General features: G+C 36.9%; 5 protein-coding genes across 5 annotated transcripts; 3 read left to right on the top strand and 2 right to left on the bottom strand.

Moving 5' to 3' along the window:
• Positions 1-1617: 1617 nt before the first annotated feature.
• LOC140777036 (pectinesterase inhibitor-like) lies at positions 1618-2028 on the top strand. The gene has a single exon (XM_073120939.1). It carries the CDS (start codon positions 1618-1620, stop codon positions 2026-2028), a length of 411 nt encoding a protein of 136 aa, XP_072977040.1.
• A 2031-nt stretch (positions 2029-4059) lies between these two features.
• LOC140777035 (cell wall / vacuolar inhibitor of fructosidase 2-like) lies at positions 4060-4590 on the top strand. Its single transcript, XM_073120938.1, has one exon. The coding sequence runs from the start codon at positions 4060-4062 to the stop codon at positions 4588-4590; it is 531 nt and encodes a 176-aa protein (XP_072977039.1).
• Positions 4591-5184: 594 nt separating this feature from the next.
• LOC140779405 (probable pectinesterase/pectinesterase inhibitor 16) lies at positions 5185-7064 on the bottom strand. The gene is made up of 4 exons (XM_073124445.1): positions 6661-7064; positions 6155-6577; positions 5379-5696; positions 5185-5304 (listed from the first exon to the last, which is right to left on the bottom strand). Exons 2-4 carry the CDS (start codon positions 6498-6500, stop codon positions 5285-5287), a joined length of 684 nt encoding a protein of 227 aa, XP_072980546.1. The 5' UTR covers positions 6501-6577; positions 6661-7064; the 3' UTR covers positions 5185-5284.
• A 3419-nt stretch (positions 7065-10483) lies between these two features.
• LOC140778897 (1-phosphatidylinositol-3-phosphate 5-kinase FAB1B-like) lies at positions 10484-21324 on the top strand. The gene is made up of 12 exons (XM_073123793.1): positions 10484-10733; positions 10875-12172; positions 12772-13500; positions 13775-13928; positions 14046-14390; positions 14675-15553; positions 15638-15969; positions 16059-16182; positions 16261-16431; positions 16510-18033; positions 19648-19914; positions 20757-21324. Exons 2-12 carry the CDS (start codon positions 11523-11525, stop codon positions 21081-21083), a joined length of 5502 nt encoding a protein of 1833 aa, XP_072979894.1. The 5' UTR covers positions 10484-10733; positions 10875-11522; the 3' UTR covers positions 21084-21324.
• Positions 21325-22170: 846 nt separating this feature from the next.
• On the bottom strand, positions 22171-23185 carry LOC140778742 (uncharacterized). The gene is made up of 3 exons (XM_073123594.1): positions 22822-23185; positions 22596-22720; positions 22171-22507 (listed from the first exon to the last, which is right to left on the bottom strand). Exons 1-3 carry the CDS (start codon positions 22966-22968, stop codon positions 22411-22413), a joined length of 369 nt encoding a protein of 122 aa, XP_072979695.1. The 5' UTR covers positions 22969-23185; the 3' UTR covers positions 22171-22410.
• Positions 23186-24244: the final 1059 nt, after the last annotated feature.

Below are 24244 nucleotides of genomic sequence, written 5' to 3'. Positions count from 1 at the left end.
TCAGTTGAGTTGATACATTTAAATGTACTAGGGAAAAAAAGATATATCGAAAAAGAGGGCTAGCAGGATTTTTTTTTATTGTTATTAGAGTACTTACTTCCTTTCCTGAAGCATGTTATTGCAATGTGAAGTTAATTTTGAGAACCAACATGTTATAGTTGCTTAGTAAGATACCATTCGATGTTTGGAAGCAACATTCAGCATTTCATCTCTATTTTACCATGGATTATTAAACCATGAGACCAAGATTTTCCTATATATCCTCTCTAATAATGCAGCGATGTCAAAAATATCAACAAAAAAAAGGTTAAACATCACTCTAATGATGCAGCAATGGCTGGCTGCCAACTACCTTGGTTGCAGCATATTCTGCAGCTGGCCTGTATATAATACTTGACATCTTATAAAACAGCGGTAGATGAAGGATGGATGAGTAATCGGCTAACAGTTAAAAAGTCTTGCGTTAATAAGCTACGAAATATAAGCAAAGGTAAATACTGTGTTCAATCTGCCACGATTCTTTGGACCGGTTCATGCACCACGCCATGCATCATCGTTGTGAGCTTGGACCCAATGGGGAGGACAAGAGCATCGCCATGGACAGCGAGAGTTCTTTCAACTACGAGAATTGGTGTATGGAGAGATTAGTGAGGAGAAGCCAATGTATAGGCAATTGCCTTATCAAATAATGATTCAGTCTGCCTTAATTATGGCTAATGAGGTTAAGAAGAGTGCAATTTCGAATAGCACAATGTGGGCTGCTCTGTTCTAATTAGAGTTATAGGCAGTTTCTTTTCCGATTGCTTTTTGATTGTAGGATATAAACAACATTTGTTTCAACCAGGACTAGAAGGGAACAGAAACAACACATGTGAAGTTGGTAGTAGTGCAACAAGGAACTCCTATGCATTTGATCTCTGCCAATTTATATTAAGCTAAACATTGTCTCTATCACTGGGGTTCATTTGATAAAATTGGTTGTAATTCTGATGCACCAAATAGCTGGATTTGAACACGCGCTAATATTTATTCTGGGGGCATCCTGTGCATTTTCATCACTTGGTCATGGAGCTGCCCAATTTATGTCTGGATTCCAATAAACCAGGTAGTTGTCTGCAATAATGTGGTCAGATAGGTACAAAGATTTGTCACAATAATACTGAATCAATTTCAATATCTGCCGCATCTAATACTCCTGCAACGTGATCAGGTTGGCGAGAACATGGATATTAAAAACCACGGAAACCGAATAAATATTTTTTTAAAGTGCAGCGGACAAGCAGTTGGGTCGTTTTGCAGATAGATATCAGTAAACGATCACTACCAAGACAAGGAATAATGGCTGTGGGGTTCTATAGTTGATGGATAGGATACTTGCAAGCTATATCTTACTTTGTTGTTTCTGAATGAATAATAGAAACACTGCCTTAGTGGCTAATATATTTCCCTCTTCCTTGTCACACGTCATGAGATCTAGAGAGAGGTGGTGAGATGTGTTCTTCAATAATTCGCAGTCTCTCCTTATCTATCCTCTTCTATTTCACTTTCTTCACCAAATTTGTCATCTCCGATCTGATCTCCTCTACGTGCAACCACACTCGATACTACGACACCTGTATGTCCTCCCTACAATCTCATTCCAAGAGCCGCAACTCCGACATCCACGGTCTCGCTGCGATCTCGCTGGACCTCGACATCAGCCATGCCAAGGAGACCATCTCCTACATCAAGAGGTTGAAGAGACCCAAGGACTGGGGTTACAACAACACCTTTGCCGCAGAATGCATCGGCGACTGCATGGAGGAGTACGCCGAGGCTTTGGTGGATCTCCGTCGAGCGACCGATGCTTTTCGAAGGAATTCATACCACACTGTGAACATTTTGGTTGCAGGAGCCATGACAGGGTCGGACAGTTGCGAGAGTGGATTCTCTGATCAGCCAGGCTTCCATTCTCCAATGACAGAGAGAAATGAGTACTTCTTCAAGCTTTGCAGCAACACCATTGCAATCACCAACCTTCTTGTTTAAGTTTTGTCATTCGAATCACTGTAACTTGGTTTTGTTTAGTGTTTTGGTGTTCAAAATTTATGAATTATTATTTTGGGCAGATGGCCGGTACAGAGAGACATTTGCACGCGATTATAAGGTCCTACCCAGGACCAGCTCGTCATTTAAATAGGAAGCCCACTTGATTTAGGTGGCCTAACCATATAATCCAATGGCTAGTGGATCAGAATGCCTTTTTATAACCAATTCAATCCATATCTAAACGCATTGCATGTAGAGAAGCTTTCATTACCGCGAATCCATAGAAAGCGGCATCACTGTGTGCCTGAGATGGCGAGGACATGCAAATGTGAAAGAGATGGAAATTATATTGAGCCGGACCGGTAGCTATAAGTTTTAATCACGATAAGGCATTAATTTCTATTATTCAGTACTGAATCAATTAAAATACTATTAAACTTTTATTTAACGTATATATTATAGAGACAATATGTACCCAAGTATATAACAACAATTAAGATCCCATTCACTTGTCGAGAGATTAATTCTAAAATAATATTTTAATATTTAATATAAAAAGAGAGAGAGATGATGTAAGTATAACTTATTCTATTATTTAGTTAAATACCAGTATAAATAATTATAATTATATTTGATGTAGCATAAAATTAATATTGAAGTAATAAAGAATATAAAATTTGTATTAAGAATTGATGATATTTTAAACTAAATAATAAAAATACCCTATTAAAGAGTGTATAATATTATTATAGTGACACCTAATTAGTAACCATATTTATGTATTATCTATGATATTTCTTGATCATTAGGCATTAATAATTTTATTACTCACCAAACTTAGCAAATTATATTCCTTACACAGAAACCTTTCGGAATTGTCAAATTATACTCTATATTTTACTTATTTTATTATTTATATTTGAGAATTTTGTAATCTGACCCTTTTTTTTTCTCGTTTAATACCTTCCATAAACTTAGACAATACTAACAAAGAAATATTTTATTGTAATATATAGAATAATTTATAAATATCTAAATTAACTTTGTCTATTTCAAAGAACGGATAGAGATGAGATAAGGGAAAGAAGTGATGAATGTATTTTAGTAATTTAGTTAACATCAGTTAAATAAATAAAATAATGTCGGAGTATTAAATAAAAATTATAGAGAAAATTAAGGAGTCGAACTACAAAATCTTTAAAGACAGCATATGAATTAGATAAAATATAATGTGTGATATGTAGAATTTACTCTTTTTATTATTCCTTTTCAAAATACCTAACCTTAATAACTTTTTTCTTTTTACCGAAATGAAAGTTTAATAGTATCTTATTTAAGTAGGTGTCATTGGAATTCAAATTAGCTAATTCTAGTAGAATATGGACTTCTTTGGCCATCTAAGCACGCTCTCATTGGCTCATTGGCCATTAATCTCTGTATTAATTGTAGGACTCCATCTAATAAAAACAAAAATAGGATTGAAAAGTCAAAGAGATATGTATCATCTCGTGTAACCATTCCTGAGAACTCCATTAATTTCATGAAATTGATCTCTCCACTCATTTGGGAAATAAGATCAATTCTATGAGAAGTGTTATAATTTTTAATATTAAAAAAATAATATCAGTATAAATTATTCTATTATTTAGTTGAATAATAGTATAAGAAATAATAATTATATTTGATTTAATATAAAATAAATAAATAAAATAGAGAATTTATATTAGAAATTAATGATTTTTTAACTAAATAATAAAAATACTCTTAATTTAAGACTAAGATGTCAGTAAAAATCTAATTTTAGTGTTGTCGCACCTATGAGGAAAGGTATTTATAGATTATCTAAGATATTTCTAGATACATTAATAATTTTATTCCTAGCCAAACTTAGCAAATTATATTTGGAAACCTTTCTTTTTATTATTCCAATTAATGAATTAACTGCGGATTGCGTAACTCCATCTATAACAATAACATATATAACGTCCATCCTATAAATATAGAGTAGGAGAAAAGGCCTGAACAAAGACAATGAAGGCCATTGCTGTTGTTTGTGCCCTCAACGTTCTCTTTTTTGTGCAAAGCTTTTGCTCTGTCACTGCTTCCTTGGAAGAAACATGTAAGAATGCAACGAGAAGCAAGGAGTTCTACGAGTTCTGCATTACATCTCTCCAAGTTGTCCCTGAAAGCCGAACTGCAGACATCAAAGGTCTCGCATCTATTGCAGCAGACCTAACTATGACCAATTACACTCACACAATAGCCAAGGTACAAGGGCTACAGAAGAAGGGCGGGCTGTCAAATTCTATTACCATGGCGTTAAGCACTTGCTCTGATGCGTACGGTGTTGCAATCGGTTACATACAAGGATCTATTGCTCATATCAAAACTGGTGACATAAAAAATGCTCACATTAATATGATCTGGGCTAACTCTGCACCCGACGACTGCGAGACTGCTTTCGATGAGTTTCATAATAAGTCACTGCTTTCTACCGAGGATGACTTTGCGAACAGGCTTAGTAGATTAGCTATTAATATCATATATCTACTCCTAGAGTGATTTTATCTCTCTTCCTTTGAAAAATAAGAAGTCACTGTCAACTAAACCATTTTTGACTATGTAATGCGCAAATATCATTTTTAGTATTTGTCTAAGTTTATTTATATATCATATTATGGTTTGTATAATAAGGAGAATCTAATACAACTCCAATAATCAAAGTAATCCTGGGGTGTAAGGAATACCTATGCTAGCTATCCAACTCGCCCCATCGCAAAAGTTAAATGAAGTGAACTTGGTGGCTTCTTCAACATTGACTACATGGTATCTAGTATACTCTCCATGGTATATGGTGTTGTTGGACACATTCCAGGGCAACCAATTTTCTGAAGACATAAAATCATCTAGAAACGCCTAAGATATGTCTTGGTCGACTTCGACACGAGTTGGAGCTCAATCGATGCCTTAACACTTTAGTTGTGTATTATAATGTCGGTCGGATCAGTTAGACAACTACGTCCTTGTGCAGTGATTGTGTAATGGAAAACTGCAATGGCATTTCCAAAGATAAAGTCTACTGTGCCATAGATTTCGCAGTCTCTATAGAATTGGTAACCTGTATGGACATAAAGTGTATCTTGAAAACCGAGGAAACAACAACGTAAGAAAATAGTATGGTTGCCGGAATTTTTCACGGCAACTGCTTGGCCGTTCTCGGGACCAGCCGTATTCTCGACAGCGAAGTCGAGAGCTATCAATCATCGGCTTCATTTACTGCATTAAACAGAAAATAGCTAAGAGTTCTAATTATATACAAGAAATATAACGAACCAGTTAAGTATTCCTACTTAGCGTTGCTGATTGATATATACTCCAGCCGCCCTCGTTGCTACGGTTGCTCGATAGTATTGTGCGGTTGATACCTGCACCGACTAACATGATCCTGGGTTTGTTATGGTCAATTACAATGTTCTCTGAGTAGTTTCCTTCTGCAATGATGATCTTAATGTAACCATCATCATCATCTTGAGCACCGGTCCCAGTAGAAACTGATCCGATTGCGTCAGTTATTGACTTATAGTCACCTGAATCATCAAGAGCCACAGTAATGGTGCGTCGCAGTGGCAGATCCGCGAATAGAACAATTTTGGCTTGCTGGACCCGTACTGCATCCACTATGCTTACAGAATTAATTCATATACATGCATCGTGTTTTGTGAATTAGCTAAGATGGTTCGATGGATCAAATGGTATAGCTAGCTAGTATGTCATTTGATTGTTTATCAAAATTGAACATAGGTAACAAACTATTCCCTAACAGAAACTTATTTTTAATTCTTATGCCACTCTCCCCTTTCTCCCTTTGATAAGAACTAAGCAGGCGGATGCGGATAAGCGCCAAGAAGGCGTGGATCCGTATATCTGCGTCCGTATGCAATGGGTCAAGTCAACTTTCGTAAAGTTTCATTATACATAGTTGTACTCAGCTAAGGATGGATAAGTGTTTGTTAAGATATTGGTACATTGAAGTGGAAGTATTCAAATTTTAAAGAACGCTTTCTGATGTAAACCCTTTAGTCATTCCTGCATCGTAAAAAATATTAAAACAGTAAAACGTTGGAACCTTTGGTTGGTGTTTTATTGACAAGCCGCTTGAGCATGCGAGCTACCGAGAGCTTCGTCGAGCATTCCGTGCTGCTCGCCGAAAGTAGCAACTGAAGAAGCTGCTTGTTTGTTGTTTTACTAGCAGAATCCTCTTCAAGAACCTCAAGGCAAGTCCTCTGGTAATCGAAGGCCTCAGCCACCATTTCTTGACCTCGAAGTGCCGCTTCCATGGTCAGTGCTAGCTCGCCTCTTGCCATCTCTGTGTGTAAAGACTCCATGAGCATGGAGCTCCGTTGAAGGAGCTCTTGGCAAATGGCCATGGAACCTTGATCACCAGAGGACAAGTTTGCATGCACTATGGTCATTAATTTATTGCAGTGCTTATGGCTTCGAGTCAAATCATTGAGTGCGTCTCCATAGGTATCCAATAAGGAGTACGAATCTGTCAGAGAAGAGAAAGAAGACTGATGATAGTAAACAAATCAACAAATTCTATATAAACTAGGCATTATTTCATTATCTTACCGACTGACCCGGGATACGGCTTGGCGTGCACTACGTTTGCAGCCTCTATTTTTGCGTGTACACATCAGTCTATCATTCTGCAACTCACACTATTCCATAACTCAGATGTCTTCAATCCTCATTCTCCTTTTCTTGTCTACAGTGATAATCTCGTCGACCTAATTGAGTCCCAATGAAGATGGAGTCAGCTCAGTTGATTGGATCCTTAGGCACGCAAAAGTAGAGGCTGCAAAAGTAGTGACGCTAAGAAGAGATAGCTAACTAGCTTTTCCTACCACAAATAAAACCAAAACAAAAGAATAAGCACAAAAAAAAGGAACTGCATGTGATGCTAAGGATCCAATCAACTGAGTTGACTCCATCTTCATTGGGACTCAATGAGGTCGACGAGATTATCACTGTAGACAGGAAAAGGAGAATGAGGATTGAAGACATCTGAGTTATGGAATAGTGCGAGTTGCAGAATGATAGACTGATGTGTATGGACTGAGGAACACCAATGGCAACTATTTATCGTGAATAGCCTTGTTTAATTTAGAAGCTTCACCATCAATGGTGTCAGAGTTTCCTTTTTTTTTTGTCATTCGATTGGCACCATCTCTAAAAGAATTTATGTATAGGGCTGGAGGTTATTTATGCAAACATAGATATTTGGCTAATGGAAATAATCAGAGGACTAGAGGAGCTCAATGTGAACAGATATGATTCTTGGGAGATCTTTTATTTTTAGAAAAATCTTTAAGGCTCACATGCATCCTTTGTGATAGTATTATTATCAGAGCGCCAAAAGAAACTACAAGAAATCAAATGACTGTCAATTACATTGTTCCTCTGCCAATCATGCTCTACTTTTTTCCTTTTTTGAGAAAATGTGAAGCTTGGAATACTCATAATTACCTTGCAGTTCTTGTAAAAATAATATCTTAATGCTCATTCAAATCATTCATCTTATTTATTTCTCACATTTTCTGATCAGTTATCACTATTTTTATTAATTTATTAGACTAGTTACTGAGGCCACTTCTTTTTTCTCACAGGATAGAATTCCTATAGTCATAGATCTGAATTCGAGCACAGCCTTAATTCTAGATAAGTTCACAAAATGATTCAACACGGTTAATTTGGGATGACTCAACCTCTATGACAGATGATTGAGGCATTTAAAGTATCCGCTTAAAGAATGGCAATCTGAATTCTTCTTCCGGAGACTGAAAAACTAGAGAAATGATGTTGGCCGGGCAATGTAGTGTCATCCTATATGACCATTCCTGGGAACTCTATTAACTACGTGAAACAGATCGCTTTGCCAATTTTAAACTATGATCAAGACCATATAAAACCATATGTGAATTGGACATCGACAAGAATCACTAATTGTTAAATATGTATATTATTTACCATAGCAAACCTTTCAGATATCAGTGAGAACTCGTACTGGTTCACATTCAGCTCCCTACCCCTTGTCTAATTATGTCTAAAATCACATTCTCTGTGTTCATTCTGTTCAAATCACGGCGGCAATACCAGAATAGCCATTACTTTTGCTTGTAGCTAACTAGCTTTTCCTACCACAAATAAAACCAAAACAAAAGAATAAGCACAAAAAAAGGAACTGCATGTGATGCTAAGAAGAGATATTAATCCTCAGGCACACAAATGAAGCCTACTTCAGAGTCTTAGTCTATTGGACTTTGGGAAAAGAGTAATCTGTGCTTGCGGTTGACTCTCATGCCGAAATTGCACATTTCCAAATTTGGCCAGGTGTTTTTTTTGGGTTAAATTGGACGTCACGCTGCTCATATCTTCACACACACACACACACACACACACACCAATTCTTGTCTTAGAGCAGGCTTACACTCTTGCTCGCGTTACTGCTCTGCATTTCACTGCATTTAGTATGTCTGACATCCTCTTCCTTGTCTTCCCGTCTTTTTTTATGGCCTCATCCTACTCGAGTAGTCTATGAGAAGATGGACTCAGCGCAGTGCTTTGGTGCAGTGAGAGATGAGTGAGGAAAAGCCAATTTATTATAAGCAATCGCCTTATCAGGTAAGGACTCAATCTGCGTTAATTATGGCTAATGTCGAATAGCACCATATAGGCTAGTCTGTTCCAATTAGAGTTATATGTAGTTTCTTTTCCTATTGCTTTTCTATTGTAGGATATAAACAACATTTATTTCAACCAGGAGTGGAAGGGAATAGAAACAATACATGTGAAGTTGGTAGTAGCACTGCAACGAGGAACTCCTATGCATTTGATTCCTGCCACCGGCCAATTTATATTAAGCTAAACATTGTCTCAATCACTGGGATTCGTTTGATAAAATTGGTTACTATGTGCTTCCTTCCAATTGACGGTAGAGTTTAATGAAGTGGTCCCTGCACAGTGTCATGCTTTCTTATTGATAAAATTGGTTGATCCTTTTTTCTTCTTCTTTTTCTCAGAAGGAAGACTGATGTGAATATGTCATGTATACAATTATACGATAGAGGCATTTTTGCTGTTATGGAATGGGTGAAGAATCGCATTTGAGGCTGGTTGTAATTCTGATGCACCAAACAGCTGAATGTGAACGCACATAATTCATACAAAGATTATTAATATTTACTCGGGGGGCACCTGTGCATCTTTCTATCATCTGGCCATGGAGCTGCCCAATTTATCTCTGGATTTAAATTTACAAGGTAGTTGTCTGCAATAATGTGGTCAGATAGGTACAAATATTTGGCACAATTAATTTTGAAACAATACAAGATTTGGATTTTAGTGAATGAATTGCTTGATTATGAAAATGGGGCTTAGCTATATTTATACAAAGTCATTATGAGTTTAGATAAATGAAGTAATATATATATTTAATAATTTTAATTCTTTTTAAATTTAAGGTGGATCATAAGCCGAGAATTTACTGACTAAATGCTTAAAATATGGAAAAGAAAGTGACTTCGTGAAGAAGTCGATAATATATTCCTCAATTCATATCTAAAAGCATTACATACAAAGAAGCTTCTCATTAAAGAAAAGGTAATTATAATGAGTCGGACTGATAGCTGTAAATTTTAATCACGCTAAGACAGTGATTTTTATTATTCAATAAGGAAAAAGAAATTAACTAGCTAGGATTTGGTAGCTTGCAAGTATTACGGTGTATATTTATTAACAATAGAATCCAATATATTGGGTGGTGGCAAAAATTAAAGCTCCGTTTACTTACAAAATAAAATTAAGTGTGAAGCAAAATTTATGGGATTTCAAATAAAAATTCCGAGATCTAAAAATATTTAGATGATATAAAATTAATCGTTTATCTTATTATAAAATTAGTGGCCTCATAAGTTTAGTTCTAAATTAATTTTAAATCTATCCTATAAATTAAGATTGAATTGACTCACTTTTGGACCGATCTCCTCTCAATCAAACTCGGCCCAAAATTAATTTCGGGCCTACTACATAGATGAAGCTTGAATCGGCTTTTTGACCCGAGCTTAATCGAAAGGGGAGCTCTAGCTGGCTCGATAAGTTGGACGGCCTACTGGAGCACACGGTGCTTTCGAGTTTCAGAGTCGGTCCAAACGAAGAGGCTGGCATGGGTCCCGGCTTTAATAATACACATATGTAAACCTCAATCTTAAAACAGCATAAAAGAATACAAAAATAAGAACTAATTTTCAGAATACACCCTAGAACATGACTATGTTGATGATATGCTCAAATATTATTTTCCCTCTTTTTGAAGATATGCTCAAATCTGATTTATTATTAAGAATACAAAAATAAGAAATAATTTTGAGAATAGACCTTAGAACACAACTATGTTGATATGCTCGATTTTTTCTTTTCTTTTCTTTTTCAAGATATGCTCAAATCAATTAAAGTAGTGATTCAGAGATTAGAAATGGGTGCTGATTGGGTACCGTAACTTGAGACGCAGGTTTTGCCTTCCGACACGAGGAGCGGCGTCTGTTCTCCTCCACAGGAAACCGGACTATAGAGTAGAGGTAGAAAGAGAGAGAGAGAGAGAGAGAGAGGGAGGAAGCAATCGAGATGGAAAGAGGAAAGAAGCGAAGGTGAGATTTTTTATTTTTATTTTTTCTTCTCTTTTGTCGAAATCTTTTATGAGGAATTGTTCGAATTTCCGTGATTCCTGTCGGGGATACGTTGCGTTCCGCTGTCATACTTCTGGAAATTGACGAGGTTTGCGGGTGCAGGTTGATCTCATCTCTTCGCGTCCATTAAAATCTTTTCTCGGCGATCAACTTCGAAGAGATAGAACCGAATCCCCCACTTGATGAGTTTCTCTTCCGAGATTTAGGGTATGTCGCTTTTTCGCTTGTAGTGACCGGATTCGCCCTAATTTCTGGATTGGGGTTCATTTCTTCGCCAGGGCGGAGTTTCGATGAATTACTGTATGAGATGCTGTTGGTTGGATGCTTATGTGACTGGGTTTGGATAGGCACTTTATGGAAGCATTGTTCTGACATAGACGCAAATTTCACTTGTTTTTCTTTGTTCTGTGGTGATTAATTTGGTAAAATATGGATCTGGAGATCAAGAAGAGTCATCTACATCATCTTGGAGTGGTTTAGGTGGTTGAATGCAATTTGTGTGATATAGGTGTTATTCTGCAATTCAAGCTTGAGTTGGGATAGTGATTTCAAACGGATACCAAAAAATTATTTTTCAGTATATTGAGTGCTTCCTGGATTCGCTTTGTCTACTGAACTGAAATAGCTTTAATTTAGAGCTATAACGAATTACAGTTGTTCAGTTGATAGTGGGCACAGAGGATTAATCAGGTGTAATAGATTGTTCTTATCTGCTACGACAATTTCATGAACTTCTGAATCTGTAGATGAATGAATCAGAATGAGTGGTTTTTGGAGGATCCGTTGTCAATGGAAACTTCCGAGAGGAGTTTCTCTGACTTTATCGATGTTGTGAGATCATGGATGCCCCAAAGGAGTGAGCCAGCTAATGTGTCGAGGGATTTTTGGATGCCCGATGATAGCTGTAGGGTTTGTTATGATTGTGATTCACAATTCACAATCTTCAACCGCAGACACCATTGTCGTCACTGTGGAAGGGTATTCTGTGCAAAGTGCACTTCAAATTTTGTCCCTCGTTCATCTGTTGACCCAAAGACTTCACGAGAGGAAGGGGAACGAGTTCGAGTATGCAACTATTGCTTCAAGCAATTGGAGGAAGATGCAGTGGTAGCCCGGAATGGAGCTCGGTCTTCTACTGTAGTCCTGAGTCCTTCCCTTTCAACTGCAAGTCTGGCTAGTACAAAGTCTAGTTGCACTGGTAACAGCACTACAACAACTGCTGGTTCTGTGTCGTACTCTACTGGAACTTGTCAGCATGTGCAATATGGTTCCATTCCTAGTCCAAGCGCGTCTCCAGAGTCTTGTCCTGATAAGCAAGATATTCCTATAATGGATAAAACCATGGAATCAATTGTTGATGGAGGAGAACCTTCTAATCATTTTGGGTTTTGCTCAAACAGGTATGATTAACTCCTCCTAGTTTTATGCTTCATGAATGCTCTTTAGGTCTATCCTCTTCAATGAAATTAGTTAAGAATCTTATTTCAAGGTATTCATCTGCATTCATGGCAAATGTACTCAATAGTTTTTACTGCTTTTCAAGAAATCATTTGTTCTTGCAATTAGAGGTATTTATTTTCCTTGTACTTTTATTATCCGTTATAGATAATTAGAAATCACCCGTACACACAGACTTGTTCACTTTGGATGAGCACTATAGAAGCACAGTTGTGTATAGGGCATCAGGTTCCATTATGGATGATCACTATAGAACTTTCAGGTGATGGAAGAGCAAGCTAGTTTATTATTAGCTAGTGTTAATTTTATGCAATTAGATCCATTCCATCTCTTGCAGAATCACTGCTTTTACAAGGCTATCTTTATAAACACTATTGATTTCTTCATGGTTTTACTGTGAAATCTAACTTGTTTTTTTAGTAGCTAATCAAATTTTCTAAGTTTATCCTCTCTTTCAAATGAGGTCATTTTTCCTTTAATTGTAAAATTTTTGTGTACTATTAATTAAATCACTTATGCATAATCTTATCTTATGTAACAGGAGTAGTGATGATGATGACGACGATTATGGTGGTTGTCACTCTTACTCACAAGCACAGCATTGCCAGAACTCTGATGACTACTATAGGTCAGTTGAATTTGATAATGAGGTGGTATATCAATCAGACAAATTGCATGCTGTTGAGGGAAGTAACGATGACAAAGATACTTGCTCTTTTGTCCATGATAAGACAAACTTGAGTTCTTTAAGTGCAGATAAGATGGAAGAACACAATTTTGACAATGGTGATGAATGTGATACTTCGTCCTCCATATATGGCATGGAAGGTGCGGATGCTGAGCCTGTGGACTTTGAGAATAATGGAGTACTTTGGCTCCCTCCTGAGCCTGAAGATGAAGAGGATGATAGGGAACTTGTTCTATTTGATGATGATGATGATGATGCCACAGGAGAGTGGGGTTATTTACGCTCATCAAATAGCTTTGGGAGGGGTGAGTATCGAAATAGAGATCGATCAGCTGAGGAACATAAGAAAGCCATGAAAAATATTGTAGATGGACATTTTAGGGCTTTGGTATCTCAACTTCTTCAAGCTGAAAATCTATCCATCGGTGAAGAAAATGGGAAGGAGAGTTGGTTAGACATAATTACTTCTTTGTCATGGGAAGCAGCATCTCTTCTTAAGCCTGACACTAGCAAGGGAGGAGGTATGGATCCTGGTGGTTACGTGAAGGTGAAATGCCTAGCTTGTGGGCGCCCTAATGACAGGTAGCTTAGTTAAAGACATTATAATGATCAATTTTCTTTTAGTGACACATCTGTTGAGCGGTAAGCTGGTAATATATTATTTCTATGCTATTTAAACATTCAAGACTTTTACTATGTAAGTACCTAGTTTTGCCAATACATTGTTGTTGTGAACTTCTGATATGGCTCAATTTGTAATGTTTCTGCTTTCATATTCATGTGTATGTTTATTTTTGTTGATTTGAGCGAAATCTGATAGCAATATCTCATGGAGCTTCTTTGCATTGCTTTTTAGCATGGTGGTGAAAGGAGTTGTCTGCAAGAAGAACGTTGCTCACCGTCGTATGTCAGCAAAGATTGAGAAACCACGTTTCCTAATTCTTGAAGGAGCCCTTGAATACCAGCGTGTATCAAACTTGCTTTCAAGTTTTGATACTCTGTTGCAGCAGGTGCATTGGCCCCTTGACCTCTCTTTTTTTGTGTACTTTGTAGAACATGTCTTGGCATTTAGGCATGCATTTAATTATCTTTGTTCTTTTCCTTTTTTCCTTTCTTGCCATCTCCAGGAGATGGATTACTTAAAGATGGCCGTTGCAAAGATACAAGCTCACCAACCAACTGTCCTTTTGGTGGAGAAAACTGTATCTCGTCATGCACAAGAACTTTTTCTTGACAAGAACATTTCACTTGTTTTGAATATTAAAAGGCCACTTTTAGAGCGTATAGCCCGATGTACTGGTGCACAGATAGTCCCATCAATTGATCATCTATCATCTCAAAAGCTGGGCTGCTGTGATTTTTTTCATGTGGAGAAATTCCTTGAAGATCATGGGAGTGCTGGACAGGATGGGAAGAAGATGCTGAAGACACTCATGTTTTTTGAAGGGTGTCCAAAGCCCTTTGGTTGTACGGTAAGTTTCTGAGTCCTCAATTCTTTATATTTATAGAATATCAATAACCTGTTTGTTCATAAAAGTGACTGTGGAATATGTTATGCTTTTGTCAAATGATGATTGCAAATCCTGATAGATTTTATTACTTGCTCCACAGTATCTCAGATGGTTGTGAAGCATTAAGGGAATAACCTGTCGTCTAAGTAAATAATAACAATAAGAAAAGGCAAAATACATAAAGTCTGGCAGAAATGTTTTAGTGTACCAACAAATGTTCTTCCACAATTTTTTTTTTTGTGCAGATTTTACTTAAAGGAGCAAATGGTGATGAGCTGAAAAAAGTTAAACATGTTATGCACTATGGAGTATTTGCAGCTTATCACTTGGCTCTGGAGACGTCTTTTCTCGCAGATGAAGGCGCAACTCTTCCAGAACTTCCTTTGAAGACACCACTTACTGTTGCTTTACCAAATAAACCATCTAATTTTGACAGATCCATATCTTTAATTCCTGGTTTCATAGTCCCTTCTGGTAGAGTACCACCATCTAATAGTGTGCAAGACCCAAACATGCCAGATACCAATAAAGTATCCAATGAGCTTAGAAAGATTGAACCGATGGTCTCACCATGTTCAGCTCAAAATAGCAACAGCCAGATTTTGAATGTTGACTCTACTTTTGTTGCTCCATTGGAAAGTTGTCCTCCCAATAGAAATAACGAGAATGAGTTTTGTGCACATAGTAAGATTCCTTTTCCTTCTATATCTTCCTCAGATGTGCACCCAGGTAAAAGTGGAGTGAGTGTTGCAAAAGATGATCGAGCAGTGGGAAAAGATTGTGAAATAACATCTAACTACGCTGAGAGCTTGGTGTCCTTAGAGAGAGGCTGCTTATTAGACCATAATTCTGAAATGGATGACAATAAGGTAATGGAAAAGCGACCTGGTTCATTCAATTTAGAGACTCTACATCATGGTAATAACGTAAGGGATGAGTTTGCCTTTCTAAAGGAAGATTTTCTCCAATCTCCATCTGATCATCAAAGCATTTTGGTGTCCCTGTCCTCCCGCTGTGTGTGGAAAGGGACTGTTTGTGAGCGGGCACATTTATTTCGAATCAAATATTATGGCAGTTTCGATAAGCCTTTGGGAAGATTTTTACGCGACCATTTATTTGACCAGGTTAGACTTCTTCAATGTTTAAGTTAGTATATTCTTTTAAATTGCCGTTTGCAAACTGATGGTAATTATCACTCTACATTTCAGAGTTATCGATGTCGCTCCTGCGAGATGCCATCAGAAGCTCATATTCACTGTTACACTCATCATCAAGGCAGTCTAACAATATCAGTCAGGAAGCTGCCAGAGCTCATTTTGCCTGGAGAGCGGGATGGAAAAATATGGATGTGGCATAGGTGCCTACGTTGTCCTCGGATTAATGGGTTTCCACCTGCAACTAGAAGGGTTGTGATGTCTGATGCTGCCTGGGGTTTGTCGTTTGGCAAATTTTTAGAGCTTAGCTTTTCAAATCATGCCGCTGCAAGTAGAGTAGCGAGCTGTGGTCATTCACTTCACAGAGATTGCCTCCGATTTTATGGGTATTCATTACTTCTTTGTAATTTTTTTTTTTCCAATCAGCATTAGGTCACTTTGTTTTATTCGCGGAGTCTTATTTTTCATGTAACAGTTTTGGCAGAATGGTCGCTTGTTTCCGTTATGCAGCGATCAATGTTCACTCCGTCTACTTGCCACCTGCAAAACTTGATTTTAGTCACCAGCATCAAGAGTGGGTAGAAAAAGAAGCAAAAGAGGCATGTTGCTTTTTCCGCACATTTTTCTTTAATAGATTCAAGTTATAGTTAGTGCTGAATTTAGATCCAATAAAACAGGTGGCTGACACTGCAAGACTTCTCTTCACTGAAGTAAAAAATGCACTACAGCAAATTTCTGAGAGAAGGCTGAATACAGGATCTGTTGTTGGCAATGTGAAAATCCTGGACATAAGAAGAAACATTGTGGAACTTGAAGGAATGCTGCAAGTGGAGAAAGCAGAATTCATGGTGGAGTGCGATTCTTTTTCTAATTTTAGTATGACACTTTCAGCATTAATTTTCTAATTGATGAATGATTATTTTCAGGAGTCATTACAGAAGATTATGAGAAGGGAGACAAAGAAGGGGCAGCCTCCTATTGATATTCTTGAGGTTAATAAACTAAGGAGGCAGTTACTCTTCCTGTCATACTTATGGGATCAGCGGTTAGTTTTTGCTGCTGGTTCACATAACAGCTCTCTGGAAGTACTTGGTAGTTTCCCTGCCAGGAATAAGGAAAAGCTTGAATCTACTGGCAATTTGAATTTGTCCATCAAGTCAGAGAAAAGCTCTACAAATTCTGAAATGCTTTCGAAGTCTATGGTTGATGAATTACCAAATCCAAGCCTAATCTCACCTGGAGGTGAAGTGTATGACCATCCCAACCAGTCTAATGTAATTCACTCGAGTAACAATTCAGGGAAGGATGGCAGTGATGAAGTGACATACAAGATCTACCATGCTACCAATGCAAATGTAAATGATCAGCTTAATCTTCTGGAATCCAGTCTTGGTGTTCGCAGAGTCCTTTCTGAAGGGCAGTTCCCAAGTGTGGCAGATATTTCAGACACATTGGATGCCAAATGGAGAGGTGAAAATAGCAACTCTCTTGTTGATATAAGCATGCCAAAGCCACTAGCTTCAGTAGAAGCTGCATCTGCTGTGTCACTTTCAGGGGATTCAGAAGATCGAAGTCAAGTTGACCTGATTCCATTTTTTGCCTCTGCATTGCCTGCCAGGTGGGGAGACACAGTAGAGGAATTATCAAGCTGGATTAAAATGCCATTTTTAATTTTTTATCATTCTTTCAATAAAAATTCTGGCAGTGCTCTAAGATTTGATATTCAAGGTGACTACAATCCTGTCTATGTGTCTGTGTTTCGGGAGTTAGCGCGACAAGGTGGAGCAAGACTGTTTCTTCCCGTTGGAGTTAATGGTACTATCATTCCGGTATTTGATGATGAACCGACGAGTATCATTTCTTATGCGCTTGTTTCTCCCTATTATCATTTTAAGACGTCAGATGATGGGGAAAGGCCAAAATCTAGTGCAGATTTTTCACTTCCATTGCCAGTCTATGAATTGGGGAACTTTCATCCTCTCCAAATATTTGATGATGTTTCATCAGAAACCTTTAGAGGTTATGGGTCAACTGATGATGGTGTTTCGTCCATGTCTGGGAGCAGGAGTTCCTTTGTTTCGGATCCCCTTACATCTACAAAAGAAATGCATGTTAGAGTTTTGTTTGCAGATGATGGACCACTTGGAAAGATGAAGTATACTGTGACCTGTTACTATGCCAAATGCTTCGAAGCACTGCGAAAGACTTGTTGTCCATCCGAGCTTGATTTTATAAGATCCCTCAGTCGATGCAAGAAGTGGGGAGCACAAGGTGGCAAGAGTAATGTTTTCTTTGCAAAATCACTGGATGATAGATTTATCATTAAGCAGGTCACTAAGACAGAGCTTGAATCATTTATCAAGTTTGCGCCGGAGTACTTCAAATATCTGTCAGAGTCAATAAGCACAGGAAGCCCCACATGCTTGGCTAAGATTCTTGGGATCTACCAGGTATTTGAGCCCTTTTCATATTATTGCATTGCTTTGACTTGGATACTCATTAACAAATATCAATTTCTTGTGCTTTAGAAGATACAAATATGATTTAGAAAGTTATATGTTCTGAACATTTCCTGGAAGTAGACAGCACACTTTAATTCTTAATGCAGGCACAATGTATCTTTGTTACAATCCTATTTTCTTCCTTGCCCTCAAAAATTTCAATTGAACACAAGCACATATCCTTGTTTTTTTAAAATTGCAGGCTTAACTCTGTTGTAGTTCATTGCTTTTATACGTCAACTGCATTTTAAACTGAGAGTGCTAGCCTGCCACTATGGCAGAGTGAAATCATGTTATTCTTAGTTGTGTTAACCTTTTGTCCTCTTTTATTGTTTTGAAAATTTTCAGCCTCAGTTGTGTCTTTCAATCTTTCTCCCTTTGATTTTGTAAGTATGCGTCTACAGGATGGACAACTGATTAACTTAATCAGTTTGATAACCATTTTACATAAATACATAGGGAGAGAATACATAGGGAGAGTAGTGGTAGAGAATGAAACTCTGAAACAATACTGTAGGAAGTAGAAAAGCTGGAAGTTTAACCAGGTTTATCCTATCACCACCACACACATATGCGTGCACGCGCGGTCATGTGACCGCATAGTTGGGTGCATATGCAGATACATTCTTAGGTAAATTAATTGCAAAATTCTTCTGTCGGTTCAAATCCGATTAAAGGCTTTTTCCACTGAACTCAAGTTTTAAACTTTATTTTTCAGCGAAAATATCTCTATTTACTATTTATTTCCTAAAAAAATTAAAGGATAACCCCCATTAGAATGAATTCTGATGTATAGTGTTATTGTATATTTTAGCACAATAAGCTAATAAATAGGTCAAAGTTGAAAAGTAATATATGGAGAATCATCTTCACAATATTTAATCCACTAAGGATGCTACTCTCTAATCTCATATAATTACTCAAGAAATATTTTTCAAGTATAATAAGTTACACAAACAAAATTAATCAATAAAGTATTATTTTGAAGCACTATAAATATCTCAATATTACACCATAGCACTTTCATATGCATGCGAGAGTGCCTGTGTATGTGCAATTGATATGCAATTTTTAAAGTCCAATATGAGGACGCCTATGAATCAATATGCGGTTGTCGATTGCATATGCATATGCGGCCCATATGCAGTTAGACTGCATATGAGGACCAAAAAATGCATAGGCTGGGCGGTTGATCAATCACCTTCACCTATGCGGCTACTTTTAAAACTACACACATATATATGGATATCTATATATAATTCCAATATTTATGTGTACATAGATCAATACATTAACTTCACAGACATCGTAGAGATGTTGGATTTGCTAATTCGTCAGCTTCTTTATATATGATAGAATATCTGCCAGTTGTTGTGATTGCAAATCTTATCTGATTGTTGATATCCCAAATGTAAGTAGCTTGGTCACATGACTTCCTAATGCTTTTAATTCCTGATAAACTTATTTCTGTAGATGTCTTTAAATTTCAAAACTTGTAATTTTGCATTTTATTTTCTCATTGCTTTATTGGTTATTTGATTGCTTATGTATGGTATTCTGTAGGTTACTATTAAGCACCTTAAAGGTGGAAAGGAGTCAAGAATGGATTTGCTAGTTATGGAAAATCTCTTGTTTGGACGTAATGTGACAAGGCTTTATGACCTCAAGGGATCCTCAAGATCTCGATATAATCCAGATTCAAGTGGTAATAACAAAGTACTTCTTGATCAGAACTTAATTGAAGCAATGCCGACTTCTCCAATTTTCGTTGGAAACAAGGCGAAACGGCTACTGGAAAGAGCTGTTTGGAATGATACTTCTTTTCTAGCTGTAAGTAAATAAATCCATATTGAATTCAACTTCTTTATCTGTGTAAATATGGCTTTTTGATGGCTTATATATCAGCAAGAAACTGTATGCTATATCTAGCATTTAGAACATCATTCCTAGGCAAAATGTTGCTTTAAAATTATCACACTCCATAGTTTGAATAAAATCCTAGAACAATTTCTTCATGGAGACCTTTTTTAGAGACTTGGAACTAAATAGTTGTTGCATTTAGTGTTGGCGTCATATAAAACTTGGTAACCAATTTTAATGCGCAAGTTAACCAATAACATGATAAAATTTTGGTGTTAGGCCTGTTATGGAGGAAGTAGTCTGAATCCTGTCCTGGAAGAGCTAATTGAAGAGAACTTTTCTCTAGGAATTGACACTGATATTTACAAAATTTCCTCTGTATCTGTATGGTTGCCAATGACTTTCTGAGTATTATGTTCTAATCTTTAGCAATTTTAAGAATGTCACAGAGATAAGTGGAGAGGATATCCTGCCTTCGGCTTCGACATCAATAAATTTACAAAAGCTTACATAATGTCTACAACTTCATGCTCCTAGTTTGCCCCTAGCTCTGTTTTGAATTGAATTAGTGAGTCAAGTAATCCTTGGACCGAATAAGCACAATTGGATGAGAATTTGATGCAACTTGTGTTTCATTGGATTTAATGAGCTTTAGAAGACCATTCTAGGCATTTGCTAGTCCTCACTTTCAAGACTCGATAGCCATATTTCTTTTGAAGCAGTCGAGTTATTGAACGTGTGCAACTCATAGTTTCATCTGTTAGTTGTGATTATTATGTTGATATCTTGCTACTGCTGATTATTTTTTGTAGTCCGTTGATGTAATGGATTATTCTCTACTGGTTGGGGTGGATGAGGAGAAGCACGAATTGATTCTTGGGATAATAGACTTTATGAGGCAGTACACATGGGACAAGCACCTGGAGACATGGGTAAAAGCTTCAGGCTTTCTCGGAGGCCCAAAAAATGCTTCTCCTACTGTGATTTCGCCCAAGCAATACAAGAAACGCTTCAGGAAAGCAATGTCCGCATATTTTCTTGTGGTTCCGGATCAATGGTCACCCCCAACCATCATCCCAAGCAAGTCACAATCTGATCTCTGCCAAGATAATCTGCAAGCTGCCTCCCAAGAATCATGAGATTTTATATATGTTTTTGGATATACAACCACAGTTGACCCACATTTTTTGGGTTTCTTGTTCCTTTTTTTCCCTTTCAATTTGATATAATTTTGTATATCATATCCTCATTTGTAATCTTGTTTACCATTAGCATTAGATCTTCAATGGAAGGAGACTTCAGGTGGCCTCCAAATGAGGTTTTGCAAATATAGTCATGTAAATGTTACATTAAATCCAAGTGAGATAATTTGTTGTCACAGTTTATTTGTTATATTACTACCTGTTATTTGCAATGTTCTTCATTTCAGTGATCTAATTTTCTTGTTTTCCCTAATTAATAGATATAATTTTGAGTCCACCTTGGCATATATGCTGCCTAAAGAAACCCATTTTTTTTTTATAAAAATTCTTCTTCTCTTGGAGCAAGCTCGTCTACTGGGAAAAAAACAAGCTAAGCTAACAAGGGATTATTTTGCCTATTACTGCATACAAAAATAGGAATATCATTATATTATTTATATCAATTGAGATCAAGAGCAAAATGGGAATATTGCCCGGTAACGCTTCCAGGTAACTTTTCAAATAGGAACAAATTTATACAGAAACAAAAGTGGGTCACCTCCAGACAATCCAATTTGCTTGTGTATACGTCTCGAGGGATCAGAATTATTTGAGTTCATTTCTGCACATTTGTATAATAGTCTTTCTGTAAGAGTTTCCTCTTCTTTTTTTTGGGGGGGTCGTTGTGTTCAGACAGTGGTGCAAGACATAAGGGTCTTTGTTTTCCAACATTTAGAATTCCGATCCGCAGGAGCTTGATGTAAGTTTACTGATGTGGTTGATGACAGAAATGAAATAATTCTACGGAAGGTTCAGAACTCTCAACCGAAAAAAAAAAGAAAAAATTCATCCATGAAAACTTGTATTTTTGTTTGACATAGAAAAAGTTTTGGAGCTTATACTCCTCCTATATTTGGATCTAGGAATAAACTGGCAGACGAGAATCATGATGTATGAAGAAACTAGTCCTGTAGATTTATCACCAAGACATTAGAGGGAGCTTATTCCATGTGTTTCTATCCATCTACATGGATTTCCTACCAATAGTTCATCAAAACCAGTTATGGTACTACTCCATAGAACTAAAAGAGACTGCATCTCATGGAAAAGTAATTACAGGGATAAAACTTCTATAACAAGTTTTGCCTATGAGAACATTTCACTTATCAGTTCAAACTCCAATAATACTGAAACAAATCAATGGAGTTGTCTTGTATTCTAGCAAGCACTTGTATTTATTGCATGATGCAGGTAGAACACACAAACTTGTTGCCAGAGTAATGGACTAGTTGTGCTGTTGTATCACTTGGTGAAATCTGATATCTTCAACAATCTGAAGCCTCGTTATATCGACGGAATCCGTGAGCTGAAGTTGCCTTTGCCTGTGGATGCAAGTGAATGTAGGAGTGAATTATTTGTCATTTGTTCTTCGCAGATAATGGAATGCTAATTCTCATCTGAAATGCATACCTTTGAGCATATGTGTACTCTGGTGATCTTTGAGCATATCTTGGTCCTTCATCATATCCTTCACAGACTAATTCCCCACTTTCATCTCTGTAACACGCTATTCCCATCGTTTGATCTTCGAAAACCTGGTAGGGGAAAACACACACACACACACACACACACACATCTGCTGAGTTTGGAAGAAAAATTAGAAGATAAAAGAAGGGGTTACAAAAGAAAACCACACCTTCTTCACTGTGGGGAATTTTCTTAGAGGAATTGATGCTCTTGTGACTTGTCTGCTGCTGTTTTGAAGCATGGTGGCTCTTGTGATTCTCCTCCTGATCTGACCTTCTGGAATGACGATAGATGGATAACAGCATCTGATGGCCATTAATTAGCCTAATGATAAAGAAAGGACAAGGAAGTCTCTCGAGAAGGAAGAGGGATTTATGAAGGCATAATAACTAAGTTATCCTTTCCTAAAAGCATGGCTGCTATCCATGGTATTGAGAGAGAAGAGGAAGGGATTGCTGGAGAGGAGAAGGGGATAGAAATACTGAGTTTTTCTGTTTCTTTCTCTTCTCTTCTCTTTGCTAGTGGAAATATCATGTCATGGGTTGGTAGAAAGATTATAGTGAAACAGATCATCAATAATGGAGTTGAGGATGCCTTGACTTTTGTTTAGTTTAATCATCAAAATATGTACTTGTTGCTCCCTAGGATAACATTTAAAATTATAAAAAACATATATGTCAAATTAAGCTGTCTAATCGTTTTTTTCGGTATTGGTCAGCCGCTAGGTGTATTTCATCACCTTCCATTAACCGTAATCCTTATCTGCTTATCTGCTGATCTATCCACCATTATAAATTATAAGCATCCATTCTTTCGCTCTCACTCATTAATTATACTTTAATTTCGAAAGAATTGGCAAGCTCGTATTTCTTTGGAATTCATGGATGTTAGTTTAACTCACTCACTTTGGTGACCAATTTAGAGTATTTACATAGCTAATCTATCCTGTGACTTCTTATTTCATAATAACTATAACTTATCTATTTAATAATACAGCAACAGATAAATATTAATCATGACTATTTACTATAGTGTCTCTCGAGTGCGTCGCTTAGGCTTACGGACATCCTTGACACTTTGATTCTGATCAAAATTTTAATGAGACATGATAATATGCTTATCATATTTAGTGATCATGAACTCTCATTAATAATTTAATAATATCTAAACAAATAAAGTGATATATCAATATTTCGCTTTGCCGAACCAATATAAATAGCTCAAACTGGTTAGGCTGGATATTCAATTAAATGAACTTGTTATCGTTCTACTTTGTGGCCAAAACTTACAAGGGATTTAATTTATAAAATTCTAATAAATTATCCTTTTTAATGCCATAGAAATTCTAAAAGTATAACAAAAGTGACGACAACCCAACATGTTCATAATTAAACTCACATGGTTTTGTTAGGAAAAAAAAATTCAGCTCTCGCGTCTATTTTTAATTTGAGTCCTTTATTGTTTTATTAAATCATAGAGAAGTATACTCTACGTGGGGTGTTTCTTGAAAAATCTAATGGCAAATATATGGATGTGTACGTGCTTAGGGTGCCTTTAGTATATATTTTGAAATGAGTGGGGCGAATTAGAAA

Source organism: Typha angustifolia, chromosome 15 (assembly GCF_048772165.1).
Source record: "Typha angustifolia cultivar Huaian chromosome 15, ASM4877216v1, whole genome shotgun sequence".
Classification (NCBI taxonomy): domain Eukaryota; kingdom Viridiplantae; phylum Streptophyta; class Magnoliopsida; order Poales; family Typhaceae; genus Typha; species Typha angustifolia.
This window is presented reverse-complemented; position numbering and strand designations above follow the sequence as displayed.